Raw genomic sequence first — 18,636 nt, forward strand, 5'->3', positions numbered from 1 at the left:
CTTTGAATGAAAGAAATCCAGTTGGTATGATAATAAATTTAATAAATACTTTTATTTTTTTAGTTGAATGATAGAAATTCAAGTATTTTTATCGAAATTTTACTGCATTTTATATTATCCTCATTTTTAAAATATATAAATTTGATTTAGTTTATATTTATAATTTTTATTGAGTTGGTATTATAAGTAATTTAGTTATTAGAATAATTTTTCAAATGTAAATGAAACTATTATAAATTAATTAAAATTTAATCATAATAAAATTTAAACATAAAACACAAATATATTAAACAATTTACTTTATCAATATAATCAAAGTATCAGCAAATATCATGGGTGTGCCACAAATCTTCTATTCATATAAATATATGTCAGTGTGGGGGCGAAGTCATGTTTGAAAGGAATCAGATTTTAATAATATATTTTTAGGATAATAAAAATATAATATTATCATTTTAATAATTTATATTTTTATAATTAACTTAATTAAAATGGACAAACTTTGTTAGAAATAAAAGAAACGGAAATATTCAAGGAAAGGTGGGCAGGGCAGGGCAGTGCGGGGCAGCAAATATCTATGAAAGTGGATGGGGATGGCTTCCTGTTTGTATGTATTTGAGACTCCCTTTCCCTTTTTACAGTGAAGGACTGAATAAGAGTTACCAACCGCAACAGGGGGAAAAAAGAACAAGAAAAATAAAAACAGTCGAACATGCTCTGTTTAGAGTCATCTCATTCCTTTCTACTTGTGTCCTTCAAACCTCCTTAAAATTTGAAGCTTAAATCCCCACCTTCCATTTTTGCTTAGCAAAAATCTTACTTTCATTTTCCCTCTAATCTTCCAATATATTTTCTTTGAGCTTCTTTTTTTACTACCATCTGTCTAAATCTACCATTTCCTTCAACCTCTTCAAGGAAAAGAAATAGTAAAAGCCAGGATTTTTGTGAACTTAGCTCTAGTTTCTTCACTGACCCTTTGCTTCTCTTTGTCTGATTTTCTTTTAGATTCATACTTCTTGCTCATCATTTACGGCAAAAGCTAAACCTTGCTCAAACTTTTATCAAGTCTAATTTATGTTTGATCTAGTTTTTTCTCTATCTAGTCTTAAAACTTTATTCTGTTAACCCTTTTAGGCCGAGTTGTTTGATCAAACTCTATTTTTTATCTATTTTTTGCACTTAATTTTAGCTCCAAGTTTCAATCTTTTTTTTTTAGAAACAAGAAAAATGGATCCTAAGGTTTCACAATTTGTGATTCTTCTACCATTAATCTCTCTTCTTATTGTTCAAACCCTCAATGCCTTGGATTCTTCTTCTGCTACAATACCCATGAATTGTACGGACACATCAAGATTATGCACATCTTTTTTGGCTTTTAAGCCGCAGGGGAACCAAAGTCTAGCAGTGATCCAGAGCATGTTTGATGTCATACCACAAGACATTACAGTTGAAGGAGAGGATAGCCATGGCTACATATTCATAAAAAAGAACTGTTCTTGCTTGACAACCTCCAAGAATTATGCAACAAACACAACCTTTACAGTGAGATCAAATCAAGGGTATGTCTATGACATGATTTTAGAGGCTTATGATGGGCTTGCAATGGTTCCAAATGTTAGCAGGCCGGCAAGGATTGGAGCTGTGGTGTCTTTGAGGCTGTTTTGTGGGTGTTCAAGTAGTTTGTGGAACTACTTGATGAGTTATGTGATGAAAGATGGGGACAGTGTGCAATCTTTAGCTAGTAGATTTGGGGTTAGCATGGATAGTATTGAGCAAGTTAATGGGATTTCAAATCCTGATAATGTCACTCTTGGTGCTTTGTACTATATTCCCTTGAATTCAGGTTTGCCTCAAAAATCATTTAAATTTTCCTGTTTATTCTTTTTACCATTTTCTGTGTGTGGTTTCTTAGGAATTTGCATGAGGAATGCTATTTGTTTGGAGATATGCATATTGAGTTGCTTTTCAAGAGATGGGCATTTATGATTTTGATGATACTTGCATAGTTTCTGAGAACTCTTTAAGTTTTGCAAATATAGGAGTTAACTAAGTTGGTAAAATAAGAATTTTGCCCATAGTTTATAATTAGGTATACTAAGGACTTGAAACTGGAGCCTACTTGGTTTCTATCTGAAGTCATAATGTGAACTTTGAGGGAAGGTGCTAATGTCATGGATTTTGGATATACAAACAATATCATATTAATGAAAGCAATAATGAGTTCATGCATATTATTGTTTTATATCTGTGATTAGAATTGACAAATGTCTTTGCTTTATGATCTATTTCCTTGAATTACAAGGCTATTAATTGGTGTTTTTTCATTATGCCTTGTGCATTGTTTGCAACTGGCAACGCATACCGGGAGTAGACATTTCTCATTAATTTTGTTGGATTTACTTACTGTTTAGTTCTCCTCTTATAGCAGAAAGTTTTAGACTATAACTTGCTAATATATATTGCAGTTCCTGGTGAACCGTATCATGTGGAGAATGAGATCCCCCCAGCACCTGTTCCTGCACCGTCAGCTGATACAATTTCAGGTATGAATTGGTAAATCTAAGTGAAGGAAGTAAAGCCATGTTACTTGGACCGAAGTGTGAGTGTTGAATATAGGTATGTATGTGTTTGACATGGGCATGCTAAATTTTCCCATGTTATTATGTGTCTTTAGCGGGTCATATCCCCACATCCATGTTCGATGGGTACAACAAGCAAAACGAAGTCAGCTGTACAATGCCAAGTACCAGCTGACAACTATAAATAAACGACATGATTCACAGTGTGATGTACGTCAAAATTGAAAATTTTAAGTTTTACATAACAAGATATGGATTCTAGCTCTGTTTAAGTTCTGAATTGCTAGTGCTGCTCCTTTCTCCAAAAAAAATGTTTGGCTGTTATGGTTTTCTTGTGTGTTATAATGTTACTTCTGTTCTGTTTGGTTGCCTGAATTATAGTAATGTCTGGTAAACACTCCTTGGTGAGGGGGGAATGTAAGTAATAGTTCGCTTGATTTTGTGCAAGAAATATAATGTAGTATATTTTAAACTTTTGTGCAGAAATTCAAGTAAGTCCTAAGGCTCATGTGCCATATGGATGGATCATCGGGGGATTGGGTGTTGGCCTTGCTCTCATTATATTAAGCATAGTTGTTTGTGTTTCCTTGGGATCATCGAGCTGCTTTGTTGAAGCTCGAGGAAGTCATGCCAAAGATCATGATGACAAGAGTTCTCACAAGTTTCATATTCTTCGGAAACCAAGTTTCTGCTGTGGTTCAGGAAGATACATTTGTGGCAAGTCCGAGAATTGGACCCAAACCAACGGCGAACCTAGTAACCACCAGATTACTATCCCAAATGGTTATTACACTCTGATCTGTTGCTAGCTGAAATACTGGCATGGAACTATATATATTACATACTAAACAAAGTAGATTAGTTAATTAAAATACTAATAGCACAATATATAACTCCAGACCTAACATCTGATCTTACATTTGACCTAATTTGGTTCATAGCTTAAAGTTGCCTTTTATGACAACTCAGCTTGCCACCTTGACTGATCCGCAACTCAGGAAGTCTAACTTTATTTTCTTGTCTTCTCTGTCAGCTCTAGGAACTGATGTACTTGATGTTGAGAAGCCTGTGGTTTTCACTTACGAAGATATTCTTTTTTCAACCGATGGGTTCTCAGATTCTAATCTACTTGGTCGTGGAATCTATGGTTCTGTTTATTTTGGTTTCCTTCGGGACCAGGTTCGTGTGTTTCTACTTCGGAATTCAGATCATATGATTGCGTCAAAGATAAGGAATTTAGATCATAAATTAACATTCAAAGTTTTCAAGAGAGCATTTAATAAAACTGTTCTATATTTTATTAACTAAACAACTGAATTTAAATAAAGAAAAGAGTTATAACCTAATTGGGAAAATAATTCCGTTATTCTAATAAACTACTAAAAAATAAGGAAAATAATTCTCTTATTCAAATAAACTACTAAAATATAAAATAAAATATTCTTAAAATATCTCAAATGATTTATTCTAAGATTTATCTACCCAAATAAGATTTATCTACCTAAATAACTTTAAAATATATCCCAAAATATATGGGTTTCGCATATTTCAACACCCTCCCTCAAGTTGGTGCATATATATCAATCATGCCCAACTTGCTCACAAGAAAATCAAAGTTTGCACACTTGGCCTTCTTCAATCTTCTCCTTGATAAAATGTCTATCAATCTCAACATGTTTAGTTTTGTCATGCTGGACTAGGTTGTGAGCAGTACTAATGGCAGCTTTGCTATCACAATACAACTTCATTGGTAAAGTTATTGGTTTCCTCAACTCTTCTATAATTCTTTTAACCACATCATTTCACAAATTCCTTGAGCCATTGATCTAAACTCAGCCTCTGTACTGCTTCTTGCTACAACATTTTGTTTTTTTCTTCGCCAAGTCACAAGGTTTCCTTAAACAAATGTATAGTATCCTGATGTAGATTTTTTATCTGTTATTGAGCCTGCCCAGTTTGCATCTGTATAAGCTTTAATTTCTCTTTGTTCGGATTTCTTGAAGAATAAGCCCTTTCCAGGTGAACTCTTTAAGTATCTCAGAATCCGAAACACTGCTTCTTCATATTCCTCCAGTGGAGAGTGCATAAATTGACTCACTAAGCTCACTGCAAAAGCTATGTCTAGCCTTGTGTGTGATAAGTAAATTATCTTACCGACTAATCTTTGGTACTGCCCTTTATCAACTAATCGACCTTCTTTATTTCTAAATTTTACATTTGGATCAATTGTTGTGTTAGCTGGGCGGCAACCACTCATCCCAGCCTTTTTTAAAAGATCAATCACATTTCTTTTCTGAGAGACCACAAGGCCTTTCTTTGATCGAGCAACTTCCATTCCAAGAAATTAATTCAAATGACCCAAGTCTTTGATCTCAAACTCCAATGCTAGATGCTCCTTGAGACGCCTTATTTCATCCACACTATCTCCTGTAAGAATGATATCGTTGACATAAACTATAATAACTGTTATTCTACCTCTTTGAGAGTGTTGATAGAACATTGTGTGATCAGCTTGCCCTTGTAACCTTTTTTTTTAACAACTTGAGTGAACCGTTCAAACCAAACTGAAGGAGACTGCTTTAGATCATACAAAGATTTCCTGAGCTTAAATACTCGAGTTCCAAATTTTTCTTCAAAACCTGGAGGAGGATCCATGTAAACTTTTTCTTCAAGTTTCCTATTTAGGAAAACATTCTTCACATCTAGCTGCTGTAAGGACCAATCAAGATTAATAGAAATTGATAAAAGAACTCTAACAGAATTTAATTTGGCTACTGGAGCAAATGTTTCAAGATAATCTATCTCGTATGTTTGAGTGTACCCTTTAGCCACCAGTCTGGCTTTATATCTATCTAAAAATCCATCCGGTTTGAATTTGGTTGTGAACACCCATTTACAACCCACAGTTTTCTTCCCTACAAGTAATTCCACTGTTTCCCGTGTACTTGTTTTTTCAATAGCGTGCATCTCCCCTAAAATAGTTTCCTTCCACTCAGGAACTTATACAGCATCTTTCACATTTTTGGGTATTTTCATAGTATCAAGACACGAAACAGAAGTTAAAAATGTCGAAAACAAGGCTTTATAGGACACAAGGTTAGACGTGGGATATTTGACAACATTTCTAACACCTTTTCTTTTAGCAATTGGAATATCTGAATCAAAAAATTCGTTGGTTGGATTATAAGCTTTACCTAGAATTTTGACAAGATCTTGCGGGTCAGATTCTTGGTGATGAATCTGGTGGATTTCATTTTCTTGATTTCAATTTCTTCTTTAGTAAAACAATTAACTCATTTGTTTGTTCTTTACTCTCATGATCAGACTCTACACCTTCATACTCCTTTTTATTAACAACATTAACATCATTAATTTCTGTATTAATCATAAATTCACCTTCCCCATTCTTAGAATCCTTATGTTGTATATTCCTAGTGTTTTCTTAATCAATTATAGAATCTTCTTTACTATAATTCCCTCCCTGAATATTAGAATCAAAGTAAGATTGCGTTTCAACAAATGTGACATCCATGGTAACAATAATCTTCTTATCAATTGGATCGTAACATTTGTAACCTTTTTTATTAGAAGCATAGCCAACAAAGACGCATTTTTTTGCTCTAGGATCTAGTTTACCTTGGTTGTGAAGATGAACAAAAACACTACACCCAAAAACTCGGAGGGATAAATCTGTGATCAATTTAGAGTTAGAAAAGTTATCTTTAAAGAGACTGAAGGAGTACTATAATTTAGAGTTTTACTAGGCATTCTATTAATAAGATATGTAGCTGTTAACAAGGCTTCATCTCAAAGATAATGTGGTACCTGACTAGTGAACATCAAGGCTCTAGTTACTTTCAAAAGATGTCGGTTTTTTCTTTCTTCAACTCCATTTTGTTGTGGTGTATTTGTACAAGAGCTTTGGTGGACTATACCATGTTTGGTTAAGAAAGCACCTACTTGGTCACTAAAAAATTTTCCACCATTGACACTTTGAAGTACTTCTATTCTCACACCTTTTCACCATAGCATAAAAAGACTGAAACACATTTTTTACTTCAAAGTTATCTTTTAATAAAAACACCCAACAAATGCGAGTATGATCATCAATAAATGTGACAAACCAACGTTTTCCTGAAAAAGTTGAGACTCTTGAAGGTCCCCAAACATCACACTATGAATTAACGAAAAAGGTTTGGAAGCTTTATATTTTTGAGGTGGGAAGAATGACCGATGTTTAGCCAATTCACAAAATTCACAATGATATGAAGGACTTTTATTTTAAATAAATCAGGTAACAAATGTCTTAAATAGTAAAAATTAGGATGTCAAAGCCTATAATGCCAAATCATAACCTTATCAAAACTGGAAGCAGAATTTAAACATAAAGTAGTTGTTGGTTGATTTAGATGGTCGTCGTCAAGAAAGTAAATTCCACCAGATTTTTTAGCATTGCCAATCATCCTACCCGAGACTATGTCCTGAAATTTACACATAGAGGAGTCAAATATAACATGACAATTCGAGGACCGGGATAATTTACTGACCGATATGAGATTACAAGCTAGATTTGACACATGTAAAACATCATTTAAAATCAAGGAAGGTGAAATTTTAACAGTGCCTTTCCCGACTATTGCCGATAACGACCCATCTGCTACTTTGATTTTTTTGTTTCCTGCACAAGGTGTGTAAGTTGAAAAAAGAAAATGACTACTAGTCATGTGATCACTAGCTCTAAAATCAACGATCCACGTGTTTGTTTTACAAGGCTTGGCACTGAAAAAAACAGAAAAATCAGTACCTGATTGGGCAAAGGAGGAAGAAGGATTATTGGATTAGTTAGGAAGATAAGAATTCATCTGAAATTGTGGTGATTGAAAAAATTTGTGTAGATGCTCTAGTTGTTCCTTAGTGAATGGAGACCCTTCTAGAGAACATTGGCCCTCATAATTTTCATAAGTTGTTCCAACGGTAAAACTTTCTTACTCTGTTTGATTGCTGGATCTCTGATCTCCAATGAAAGTTGTTTTAACCATGATGCTACTAGAGATAACCTAGCTCTGATACCATGAAAGTTTTCAAGAAAGCATTTAATAAAATTGTTCTATATTTTATTAACTAAACAACTGAATTTAAATAGAGAATATTCTTAACCTAATTGGGAAAATAATTCCCTTATTCTAATAAACTACTAAAAGATAAAATAAAATATTTTTAGAGTGTCTCAAATGATTTATTCTAAGATTTATCTACCTAAATAACTTTAAAATATATCCCAAAATATATGGGTTTCACATATTTCAACAAACCTTCTATTTATGTTTTGTTTATTTGATGCTTTTAGGAAGTTGCTATCAAAAGAATGACCGCTACAAAGACGAAGGAATTTATGGCAGAGATGAAAGTCTTGTGCAAGGTCCATCATGCAAATCTGGTAATGCTTCACTATGATAAGCAATTGTTTAAATTTTGAAACTTGCAAAGCTTTCTTCTAACTGTTCGAAGCCATTGACTCCCATTCTGATTTAATTTTGTTGAAGGTAGAGTTGATTGGCTATGCTGCAAGTGATAATGAGCTCTTCCTTATTTATGAATATGCTCAAAAGGGTTCCCTTAGAAGCCATTTACATGATCCCTTGAACAAAGGTAGGACTTTCAGTGCTTCTTGAGGTTTTATAATTTATTTCATTCTTTTAAGAATGACTTATTGCAGCTTTACTAGGTCGAATGTTTGATAACTTTTGATAATTCTAGTTTATATGAATTTGAAGCCTATGTATCAATGCTTCTTGAATAGTTGTGATGGAGCGAATGTGGGTACAAGGTTATAAAGCTGTGCAACGTATAGTGCTGAAATGGATCGAATGTTGTAAACTACGGTGGTAGATCTTTCCTAACCGTAATGTGTTGAGAAGATGTTGATAGTAAATGCCATGATTAATAAGTAGCTAAATTATTGCTTGACAAACTTTCACAGTGAGGGGTGAGGCTATTTTTATTATCCCAGTGTTCCATGCCTTGTATTAAATAGAATGACCCAGTACATTCTATTCATAGATGGATGTAGCCGTGCATTTTTGAGTCTTTCAATTCCTGATGGCGCAGCCAGTCTGGTTTGTTGGAACTTCCATGGACTGGTCTTAGGCTACAGCAATACTGATTGCTTGTGTACTGATGAGGCTAGACTGAGTACCTTAATGGTAGATTCACTATGTTGAAGCACTATAAAAGTTCAGGATTTTGCTTGGCTGGACAAGGAGCCTAATTTCTAAATGCCGCTTGAGGCTCCCATATAAGTAATTATGAAGTTAGCTCCTACTCTTTTTTTTTTTTTTTTTGCTATAATAAGAAGCTGAAATCAGAATTTGGTGTTAATGATAAATTTACACAGCTTGTGCTCCTTTTATAAAATGTTTGAATGCAATTCTATGAGGTGCATGATCTGGATGTGGCATGTCCTGACCTGTGTAAAATATCTTTGAGTCGTGAAATTCATGCTATAATTACACTGTTAATGTTTACTGGTTTGAAGGTCATACCCCACTTTCGTGGATAATGAGAGTTCAGATTGCACTTGATGCTGCTAGAGGCCTGGAGTACATCCATGAGCATACCAAAACTCATTATGTTCATCGAGATATCAAGTCAAGCAACATCTTGCTTGATGGTTCTTTCAGGGCAAAGGTTCTAATTACATTATTGGTGGTTTTGTGATTTAAGTGTGCTTGAGAACGTTTGATTGACACTTGTTCTCAAATCAGATTTCAGATTTTGGTTTGTCAAAGCTTGTTGGGAAGACAAATGATGAGGAAGCAACAGCAACAAAAGTTGTCGGTACATTTGGTTATTTGGCACCAGAGTAAGTAATGATATTGTTCTGTGTTGCTCTGACTCTTCAATTTTCTTGAAATGTTTGTGTTTGATATTCATTTCTGACACATGCGGATAAAGTACAGGGTTATAACCTTCCAAGGACCCTCCAAAATATATATAAATAGATAAAGTATCGTACCCGTATCTGACACTTGTATTTGAACCCAAGTAATGTAGATATTGTTATTTTCACTAAAAGTTCTCCTAAACTCTTTTTAATTGTTCCATATTGTTTTCTTATAGATATTTGAGTGATGGACTTGCATCATCGAAAAGCGATGTGTATGCATTTGGTGTTGTTCTGTTTGAGATTATATCTGGAAAGGAGGCCATCATACGGACTGAAGGCAGTGCGATGAAAAACACCGAAAGACGTTCATTGGCATCTATTGTGAGTGTCATTGTAGCACATTCTAAGATACATGCTTTGCCTCTAGACAAGTGTAATGATCCGTGAGAAATGACATCTTTCTGAAACTAAATTTTAACATAAAATTTTTCTGAACATAGTTTAGTTTTGCACATGGTTTGGTAGCTGAAAAGTTGAATCCCTGATGGTCTAAGTCGGAAACTGATAAAATAATCTAAAGAGCTAATATCTTTTTTCTTTTTCTTCTACTAATAAAACCCAAATCTCTTCTTATTGCAATTTTGCAGATGTTAGCAGCTCTCCGGAACACACCAGACTTGTTGAGCATGTCAAACATGAAGGACTATATTGATCCAAGTATGCTGGATCTTTACCCTCATGATTGTGTCTTCAAGGTAAATTTCTTACCTTTATATTGTTGATTAATGCATTTGATGAAAATTCTCGATTGAGCATTCATAGTCAGTTATGACGTTCTGAAAGCTAGAAAATAAGGAGTTAGGGCTGCATTCACAAATCACAATATTCTGATTCAGCAACGGATCTCTGTGTGGTTTTGCTTTATTAGATGGCAATGTTGGCCAAGCAATGCGTGGATGAGGATCCTATTGTACGACCGGACATGAAACAAGTTGTGATAAACTTGTCACAGATCCTATTATCCTCAGTTGAGTGGGAAGCAACACTTGCTGGTAATAGCCAAGTATTTAGTGGGTTGGTCCAAGGAAGATAGTTATAGAGCAGAGGCCGCATTTCGTCTTAATACTTATGTGTGCATAGTTTAATGATATTCCAGAAGGAAAAAAAGGAGGAAAAAGAAAAAAGAGAAAAATATGATATGCTAGTATTTAGACAGCATTCCTTGGTTTTATCTCTTATTTCATCATGTGTCAGTATTGACGTTAGATTACATTTTATGCGGGTGAAAATTTTTTGATGTAAAATGCCACGTACAAGCATTTTGGGTTAACGCTTGTTTAGTAGATGGTTATTTCCTTATTTATATAATTGCTGTTTAGGGTTATAATTAAGCATTCCATTCAGTTATATTTTAAAAACTGTTTTAGCTAATAAAAAAAAAGGTTTGATATTTATGAAGAAGCATGATTGGGTCCAAAGGTTATCTTAAATGCATATTTTGCTTGTTCAATAGCTCGGCCTTTTTTGGTTACTTATCATCTCAAGAAGACCAGAAATAAAGAAAAATCCATCTCCACTGAATTGAACTATGGTCACAGCAAATTTATGTTAGGAAAATAATGGGAGGATGATACATCTCGCCATCTTTATTTTATTTCCTCAAAAATGTTGTAAACGGGGGTTACCCCAATTTCATGCATTGCACCAATCAATCAGAGAAGTCATCTTCATCCCCACTATACTGACCCACATCTTGATGTCGTGCAAGCTTCCGTGGTCTTCCCACGCCATCTTCCGCATCCAACCTTCTCGAATTACTGTCCCTTGTGTTGGAATAAACCTGATCGCATATCAGGAATGCATATATCAGAACTAGATTTCACCATACTTATGCTGCAAACTCCTCTAGCCACTGACTTCATTTTTTTGCTTGTAGGTATCCGTGTTTAACACCCATATCAAACATATTCAGACATTAGTACATAGATATCCTCTTCCAAATATTTGGAAAAAGAACCCTCAAAAAAGAAAAAATTGAACATGCATACCTCCGGCTCTTTCAGTTCTATTGCAGCAGCTGTTGATCTCCTCCTTACAGTAATTCTGGAAGGTATAGGAAAATGTTCAATCTCATCACCAGATCTTCCCTCTCTGGCCCTCTTTTTTCTTAAATTAAGCTTTGTTGGAAGAGGCTGCAACATGGGAGTGTGTTACAATCACGAAACTAATCAACAGAATTTCTACCAAAGATGGATCAAAAAACATAAATTTTGCTCAAATGTATACCACATAGCGGGCATCTCCTTCATCGAATGAAACCAGGTATGTTGTTGGGTCATTTGCGCCATCACCCCGCACCTGTAAACAAGTCGGAAATCACTTATGTGGAGCTATCTCCAGATTGAGAAATGTAACATTACAGAAATCAGGTTACATACATCCCAGTGGTATTCACGAACCCAAGAATATGAGATATCTTCGAGCTCGTCATACATATCCTTCGACAGCTGGCACCATTAAAAATGAAAATTGAAATGTAACTCACTTAAAACCAACAGATTTGAAGCCAGGCTGATAAAAAAAACATTACTGCCTATGGATATATGATTTATTGAATGCAAAGCATATCTACCTCATCAAGGGAAGGCACCATGTATGCCAAAAATTTCTCAGGATTAGCTGGATCCGAGCTTGGTGCCACATAACTTTTCATAATGGCCTGCAATTATAGGAAAAAGTAGAAAACCAAGATCAATATCAAATGAAATCATTATATGGAATCAGTGGCCATTGTGTCCCACGGCCCATGGGTAATTTTATCTAAAATTTTCTTTTAATCTGCCAACAATAATTGCAGAGTTGATTAGGAACATCAGTCTGACAACATGCTGCAGTGATACTATCAACTATTTGTGGCATACTCACTGATAATATTAGGGCCTAGAGACAGCATGCAGATTAATTTCGGCAAAAAGCAAGGTACCATGCCAAAAAAAAATTTTAACAAATAAATCCTCCACACATCAACTTCTATTTTTTTTATCATAAATAATAACAGAATAACATGGCACACTTTTTTGATAACGTATTCTTCCACTAATCTTGCAGATTAGAGGATTCAACTTACCACAAAACAGAGTCAAGATATCAATGAACTATAGTAATGCAGGCGGTATGTGAGTCTCAAGATATTCACTAATTTTATAAGCACGGTACACAACCTATGTGCAGTATGCATGCAATAAAATATTTCTCAACTCACCCTTGATTCATGTTCATCACGAACAGAGCCATGAAGCTTGCTGAATATCTCCGAGTCAGCTGTAGGAGCACCATCAAATGCCACCATAACAAACTGATCATTGTGCCTGGTACAATCACATCATGGACAACACATATAAGGATGCTGTAACACAGCACAATGACTAATGATAGAAATCTAAAAGCATGGGAGCCCAAAAACTGAAAAAAAACCAAAAAAGAATGACTTGACTAATTCCATACCTATCAAAATCAGGTAAGAGAGGCATAACTTCAACGGGCTCTAAGTTTTTATTGGTTGCATGGACAGGACGTAACTTGGATGCCTCGAATGATGCCTCAATTTCTTTTATTTGTCTTTCCCTGATACAATTTCCAACATATTTAATGTCAGCAAGTAGTGGTAGTGGAAGTACACAAGTTTCTAGCAAATCTGATTTCAATAAAATTTCTCTTCAGAAGAGGTTTGAATAAAACAAACCTATTGTTAAGGTTCTCCAAAAGATTACGGCCTCCCTTAAGTTCTCGCAGTTCTTTTGCTTGCTTTTCAGTCAAAGACTGCAAGTCCCACATATATTTAGTTTTGTCACAGCTTCCAAAAGTAATCATCCAGAAGATCAAAAATGAACACAGGTAGTTAGCAATTACCTGTTTCGTTGATTCCATACTAAGTGGAGAAATGTACTGTGTTTTAACAAGCCAAGAAACACCTTTATCAGTGGGTCTTTCTTTTCGTCTTATGCCATCTTTCTTTATAGGGGTTATAGCTACATCATCACGCAAGAGTTCCTCGTCTTCTGGGGCAAGTGGTGGTCTAACACTAGAAGGACTAATTAAAAAAAGAGAGAAGAGAATCAAAACCATAGCAACAAAAAGCAAAGGCAAAAGAAAAAATTTTAAGCAGCTGAATTACGATACTTGTACACACTGAGGTCAAGCAAATCCAGTGGTATCCCGAGATCTGGCTCAACAATAAGTTTAGGCTTGTACATTTTCTCTAGAGAGGTGATGGTGTATTTTGTAAACCTGTGAGAAAGACGTATACATTAACAAGAAATCTCAGAAAGGAATTAAATCATGACATCAAGACCAACGACCAAAACCAGATTTTTTAAGTTTAAACTTTTACAAGTCCAATAATATTTTTCTCTGCAGATAAAGGAATACTAACTATAGATAACTAACGACAAAAATAAAAGAAAAATGGAAAATACATTCAATCAGACAATCAAAAAAAAATTTGGATCCTGGAGTTTTAAAAGCAGAAAATACAGTCATCATTCTTTGGAGCAAAACACTATTTCTTACCGATCTTTATCTTTCTTCAAGGCCATAAGTTTGGGCTGTGCACATGGATCAGGAAGTTCATTTCGGAATCTATATGATAAAAGTGTTTGTCATTATCAGATGTGAACCGCATAGCTAAATAGTCAAACAAGTAATCCAAAGGAACATTTTCCAAAATGAAAAAGAAATTTCACATGGGAAAATAAGGAAATTGCATGAAGAAATTAATGATCAAGTACAGTGTTCAGCCAAAATGTATTATTATACATGCAAATGCAAGGAACAGTGGGAAAGATCATTTTAATAAAACAAAAGGAAAAATCAAAATCCCATTGTTATCAAAACTACCGTAGTTACAATATGAGCAGATTCAACATGAAGAGAAAAGTACTGATTTTTTCAAGTTAATCCATGGTTCATCAACCTACTTATGCCAATGCCAATATCAGAGCCATATACATCACTAATTACTCTATCGAATTCCATCTTAAGTCATCCATGGATATCTCCAGAACAGCATAAATGGCAAAAGTAGGACAAGAGAAGGAATCATTCAACCTAAACTAGATAAACTCATTAAGGCAGGATCATAAACAAGAAATTTGAAAAGTTTAATACCTAACTTAGATATGACAAACGTGAAATTTAACAAGTTTGATATCTAAATTTGGTATGGCCTAAGAATCAAACAAAACTGTAAAGAAGAAAGAAAACATCATTTCCATATACTCACTTCAACTTGCACAAGAACGTAGTTGGCTTCTTTAATCTATTCTCAATCCTCTCACCACTCAAAAATGGTGTACCTCTCCTATCTCCCATCCGTGAGCCTATCATTGAACCATGCGCTTTGCTGGAAGACATTAATTGGGCCTTCTGCGACTCCTTCTTCTGCTGTCTATGCTTCTCCTCTTGTCTTTGCTTCTCAAAGTCCCTCTTCTTCCTCAACCTCCTCTCTTCCTCTGTCTCCACTCTTCCTGTATGTACATTTGGGTTCTTTACAGGGGGCACCATTGGCTTGTGCTCTCTACCACCAATCCTGTGATTGGAATGCCCATGTTCACGCCTTCCAGAACCTGAAAAATCCCTATTCCCCACTTTACTGAGCTCACTTAACCTCTTGTCCCCAGCACTCTCCTTTGGAGGAGGCGGAGGTGGAGGAGAACTGGGAGGAGGAGGTGGAGGGATTGAAGAACCGGGAGAACTTGGGGGAGGCGGTGGAGGAGGTGGCTGCATTGCTTGATTGCCATACTGTGATGAGTACTGTGAAGGTGGATAGTATATTGGTGGCTGTGAGTTGAAGGTATTTTGCGGCACTGTTGGCAGAGGAGGGGGTGGGGGAGGTGGATAGGAAGAATCCAGAGGTGGCGGAGGCGGTGGGGGATAAGAATATTGCTGCTGTGGAGGTGGAGGAGGCGGTGGCTGCTGCTGTTGTTGGGGCGGTCTTGAAGAAGGGTAATGATAATTTGATTTCAAATTCATTTGATTGTAATTTTGATCATAATGTTGTTGGGGTGGGAGAGGATTTTGATTTGGTGAGGGTGGAGGAGGAAAGGATTGTGGTGGGAATGACCTATACGAGGCCATTCTTCTTCTCTTTTATTCACTTTATCACAGTATCAAAAACAGAGACAAATCAATAAGAAAGCCGCATAAAAGAACAGTAAAACATGAAACTTGAGATTTTGAATTCTGGGCTTCTTTTTTCTCCTAGTTTTCTTGAAGAAATTTATTCAAATTGGAAAACCTTCAACTCGAATTTGAAATTTCCTATTTTCCTTTCAAGAAAAAAAAACCCTAAAGGAATAGATTCAAAACATTGAAATCCTAATTTCCAGAATTCAGCTGAAGTAGCTAAAACCCTAGCAAAATCAACCGCCAAAAATTTTTAATTTAATCAGGTCGGCAAAAAAATTTGTGGGAAGAAAGCGTTAAATGAGATAAACAGAGCAACGAATTGAACTCTCAATTCCACAAACCCTAGGAAAGAGATAGAGACTGATCTGGAATCTAATCAGTAAATACTTGAAAGCAAAAACCAGCTCCTACTTTATTAAAGGGAGAAAAAAGAAACCTAACCAATTGAAATCCGAACTAATATATGTTTATTATTTACAGCTCTAAGCGAAAACCAAAATGCGTGAGTGAGTGACCGGAAAAAGTTTGCCGGAACGGAGAAGGGGATAATATCCTCTTTTACTTGACTTCGGATTTATTTTTGGGTTTTATATATTCAGGATTATTTCTTTGTTTTTTCCAATGTTATTGAAATCCGGAGTTAGGATGAGAACTAGTTGAGTCGTGAACACAGTTGAACCGCGATCTATAAACTGAATGAACCAATGCAAAACCAGTTAAACCGACTTTTGCAACCCAAATCCATCGAAAACATACCAAACCCTAAAAATTTAATCCAGTTAAACCGACTTTTGCAACCCAAATCCATCGAAAACATACCAAACCCTAAAAAATTTAATCAATCCAACCCAATCACCCAACCTAAAATAATAAAGTAAAAAAAAAAACCCCTAAATTCCTTAATCTGTCTTGTACCTACTAAAACACTTGAAGAAGAAAAGAACAACTCTGCTGCTCGTTGCTCTGCCATTTTGAGACGGGTCAAATTCTCAAGTCTTAATTAGCTGTTAAGTTCGTTAACAAAACGACAGTGTTTAATCTTTTATGTTTAGAAACTTCAAAAAAACGTAGAGTTTAAGGGAGGGTTAGACGCAGCGTTTCAGTGTTGATGAAGGGAATTGAGTAAAATGGTGCGTTTCACTCTAATATTGCACATGTCTAACAAAATTTCAAATTGGTTGTAACGGCCTGGTGGTTATAATTGCCCAAGGGCCCAAGAAGCAGTTATGCAAAAATTTGAATGCCAAGTTTAGTCTCTCTTCTTCTCTTTCTCTCAAAATTTTCTCTCTTTTGTGTTTTCTGCAAACTCCAGCATCACATGTGCCAACGGCTGCCTCTCTACTTCTTTTCAACTCTTCTCTCATCTCAAGTTTCAACCTTAATTGTTGTTGATCATTGTCTCTAACCATTGCCGACCACCGTTTCTTGCTTTGAAGATTATTTTGGAGAGTCAATGATAAGATTTTCATTATCTTTTGTTTTTTTTCCTTCCTCTTTATTTTCAAGAAAATTAAGCATATATGTCAATTGTAAAAAAAATTAAGGTTTGATATCGTTTTATTTGGAAATTACAGAAATAAGTCGATTTTGGAGGGAGAAGACAAAAAAACACGTGTAGGAAGCGCTTTCAGGTGACATGGAGAAGAGAGGTGAAAATGCGTTGTTTAAAAAATTACAGAGCACATTTTCATCACATGGCGTTGCCTTGTACCAAAGTCGGATTTTTAAAAAAAATTATATAAACTGTTAGAATATCACCGTCGTTGAGTTTCTAACCTTGGGATCAATGGCAAGTTGACCAACGGTAACACTTTTTTCTCCAATGTCAACATTTTTTTTCTCCAAAGGACATTTTTTTCCTATATATACCTGTCTATTTTCAAAAAAATTTATTCAATCTTATTTATCTATTCTCCCAATCTTATACATTTATTCTCGCAATTTTCTGTACTATTTTATTCTTAATGTTTTTCATTCAATTTTTGTAAATTTTTTATTTTGTAATTTCTTTAATTTTATTTCATTTTCATAATTTTAAAAATGTTAATGTCTCTAATTCAAGTTGGGTATAGAGTGTTACATGAGACTTGAAAATCAAGTCTCGATACTCAGGCTACCATGTCTTAAGACTTTTATCTAGTCCCAAGACATAAATCTAGAACTATAGGAAAATAGTATTCCAGGTCATGCAATCATGTCTCTATATGCCTCCTAGCAAGATATATGTCAAACAAAAAGTATGAAAACATGTTTAACACATGGAAACAAGTCCATAACATAAAAATTCCTTATCATAACCGTTTTCAATCAAAATTTGACTAGATGAGTAGATTATATGTATAAAACCAATACGCAAGTTCATTAAAAACTGTGACATCCAGCATTTGATCCAGTCGTCGAGTCCTAATGCGAGACCCATATTAGTTGCTAGAGTAATTTAATCTAGCTTATACTTTAAATTCAATAAGAAAGTCAAACATAAATCCATTCATATCAAACCATTTCAATTGATTAAATTCATTATTAAAACTTTTAAAACAATTTATAAATATTTTAAAACAATTCCTAAGTGTTTAGAGGTCATCAGGACTTAGCACGGGTCTCTAGGAGTCGAAACAACTCAAAACAAGTGAGGGACAATGTTCTGTCATAGCTGTATAGGTACAAGTGAGAATTTGTACTGATACAAGTCCTTGCTATCGTACACTTTTACTTTCACTAACTTACTTGTTGCGATACAATTTAGCATATGTATAGATACAACTATGCTAGGACCCAAAAATCACCTCAAAACTCACCTAAATTGACCTTTAACATCGCCAATTCAAAACCATCACTTATTATACTAAAAAAAAAAACACCATGTACACTCACAATAACACATTCAAACATCATGGAAACAATCATTCTAAATTGTCATTATACTTAATTACAAGGTTAACTTACTTGGCAAGTAAGTGACTCATCATTCATATGCATAATATT

At 34.9% G+C, this 18,636-nt stretch overlaps 2 protein-coding genes across 3 annotated transcripts; one reads left to right on the top strand and one right to left on the bottom strand.

The window, feature by feature from the left end:
- The first annotated feature begins 567 nt into the window (after nt 1-567).
- LOC107950656 (lysM domain receptor-like kinase 3) lies at nt 568-10,849 on the top strand. The gene is made up of 11 exons (XM_016885538.2): nt 568-1,843; nt 2,466-2,543; nt 3,063-3,362; nt 3,613-3,758; nt 7,927-8,016; nt 8,123-8,228; nt 9,115-9,266; nt 9,344-9,441; nt 9,699-9,846; nt 10,113-10,220; nt 10,394-10,849. Exons 1-11 carry the CDS (start codon nt 1,228-1,230, stop codon nt 10,556-10,558), a joined length of 2,007 nt encoding a protein of 668 aa, XP_016741027.1. The 5' UTR covers nt 568-1,227; the 3' UTR covers nt 10,559-10,849.
- Nucleotides 10,850-11,021: 172 nt separating this feature from the next.
- LOC107950655 (protein PAF1 homolog) lies at nt 11,022-16,664 on the bottom strand. 2 transcript variants are annotated; one of them, XM_016885536.2, is made up of 12 exons: nt 14,747-16,664; nt 14,035-14,103; nt 13,645-13,752; nt 13,375-13,555; nt 13,208-13,284; nt 12,970-13,089; nt 12,728-12,833; nt 12,098-12,184; nt 11,904-11,972; nt 11,752-11,823; nt 11,514-11,657; nt 11,022-11,305 (listed from the first exon to the last, which is right to left on the bottom strand). In XM_016885536.2, exons 1-12 carry the CDS (start codon nt 15,598-15,600, stop codon nt 11,174-11,176), a joined length of 2,019 nt encoding a protein of 672 aa, XP_016741025.1. In that variant the 5' UTR covers nt 15,601-16,664; the 3' UTR covers nt 11,022-11,173. The 2 variants fall into 2 exon arrangements, with proteins under 2 accessions (XP_016741025.1, XP_016741026.1); XM_016885537.2 differs by having other exon boundaries at nt 11,022-11,394.
- Nucleotides 16,665-18,636: the final 1,972 nt, after the last annotated feature.

Source organism: Gossypium hirsutum, chromosome D03 (genome assembly GCF_007990345.1).
Source record: "Gossypium hirsutum isolate 1008001.06 chromosome D03, Gossypium_hirsutum_v2.1, whole genome shotgun sequence".
NCBI lineage: Eukaryota > Viridiplantae > Streptophyta > Magnoliopsida > Malvales > Malvaceae > Gossypium > Gossypium hirsutum.

Bases quoted from the DNA above. Each gene is read 5' to 3' on its own strand.
- LOC107950656 (XM_016885538.2), top strand. From the start codon at position 1,228: ATGGATCCTAAGGTTTCACAATTTGTGATTCTTCTACCATTAATCTCT. The intron at 2,544-3,062 runs GTATGAATTGGT...ACTTTTGTGCAG, and splicing joins GTCAGCTGATACAATTTCAG to AAATTCAAGTAAGTCCTAAG. The intron at 10,221-10,393 runs GTAAATTTCTTA...TTGCTTTATTAG, and splicing joins CTCATGATTGTGTCTTCAAG to ATGGCAATGTTGGCCAAGCA.
- LOC107950655 (XM_016885536.2), bottom strand. From the start codon at position 15,600: ATGGCCTCGTATAGGTCATTCCCACCACAATCCTTTCCTCCTCCACCC. The intron at 13,753-14,034 runs GTAAGAAATAGT...TCTTTCTCACAG, and splicing joins TTGAAGAAAGATAAAGATCG to GTTTACAAAATACACCATCA. The intron at 11,306-11,513 runs GTATGCATGTTC...ATATGCGATCAG, and splicing joins TAGAACTGAAAGAGCCGGAG to GTTTATTCCAACACAAGGGA.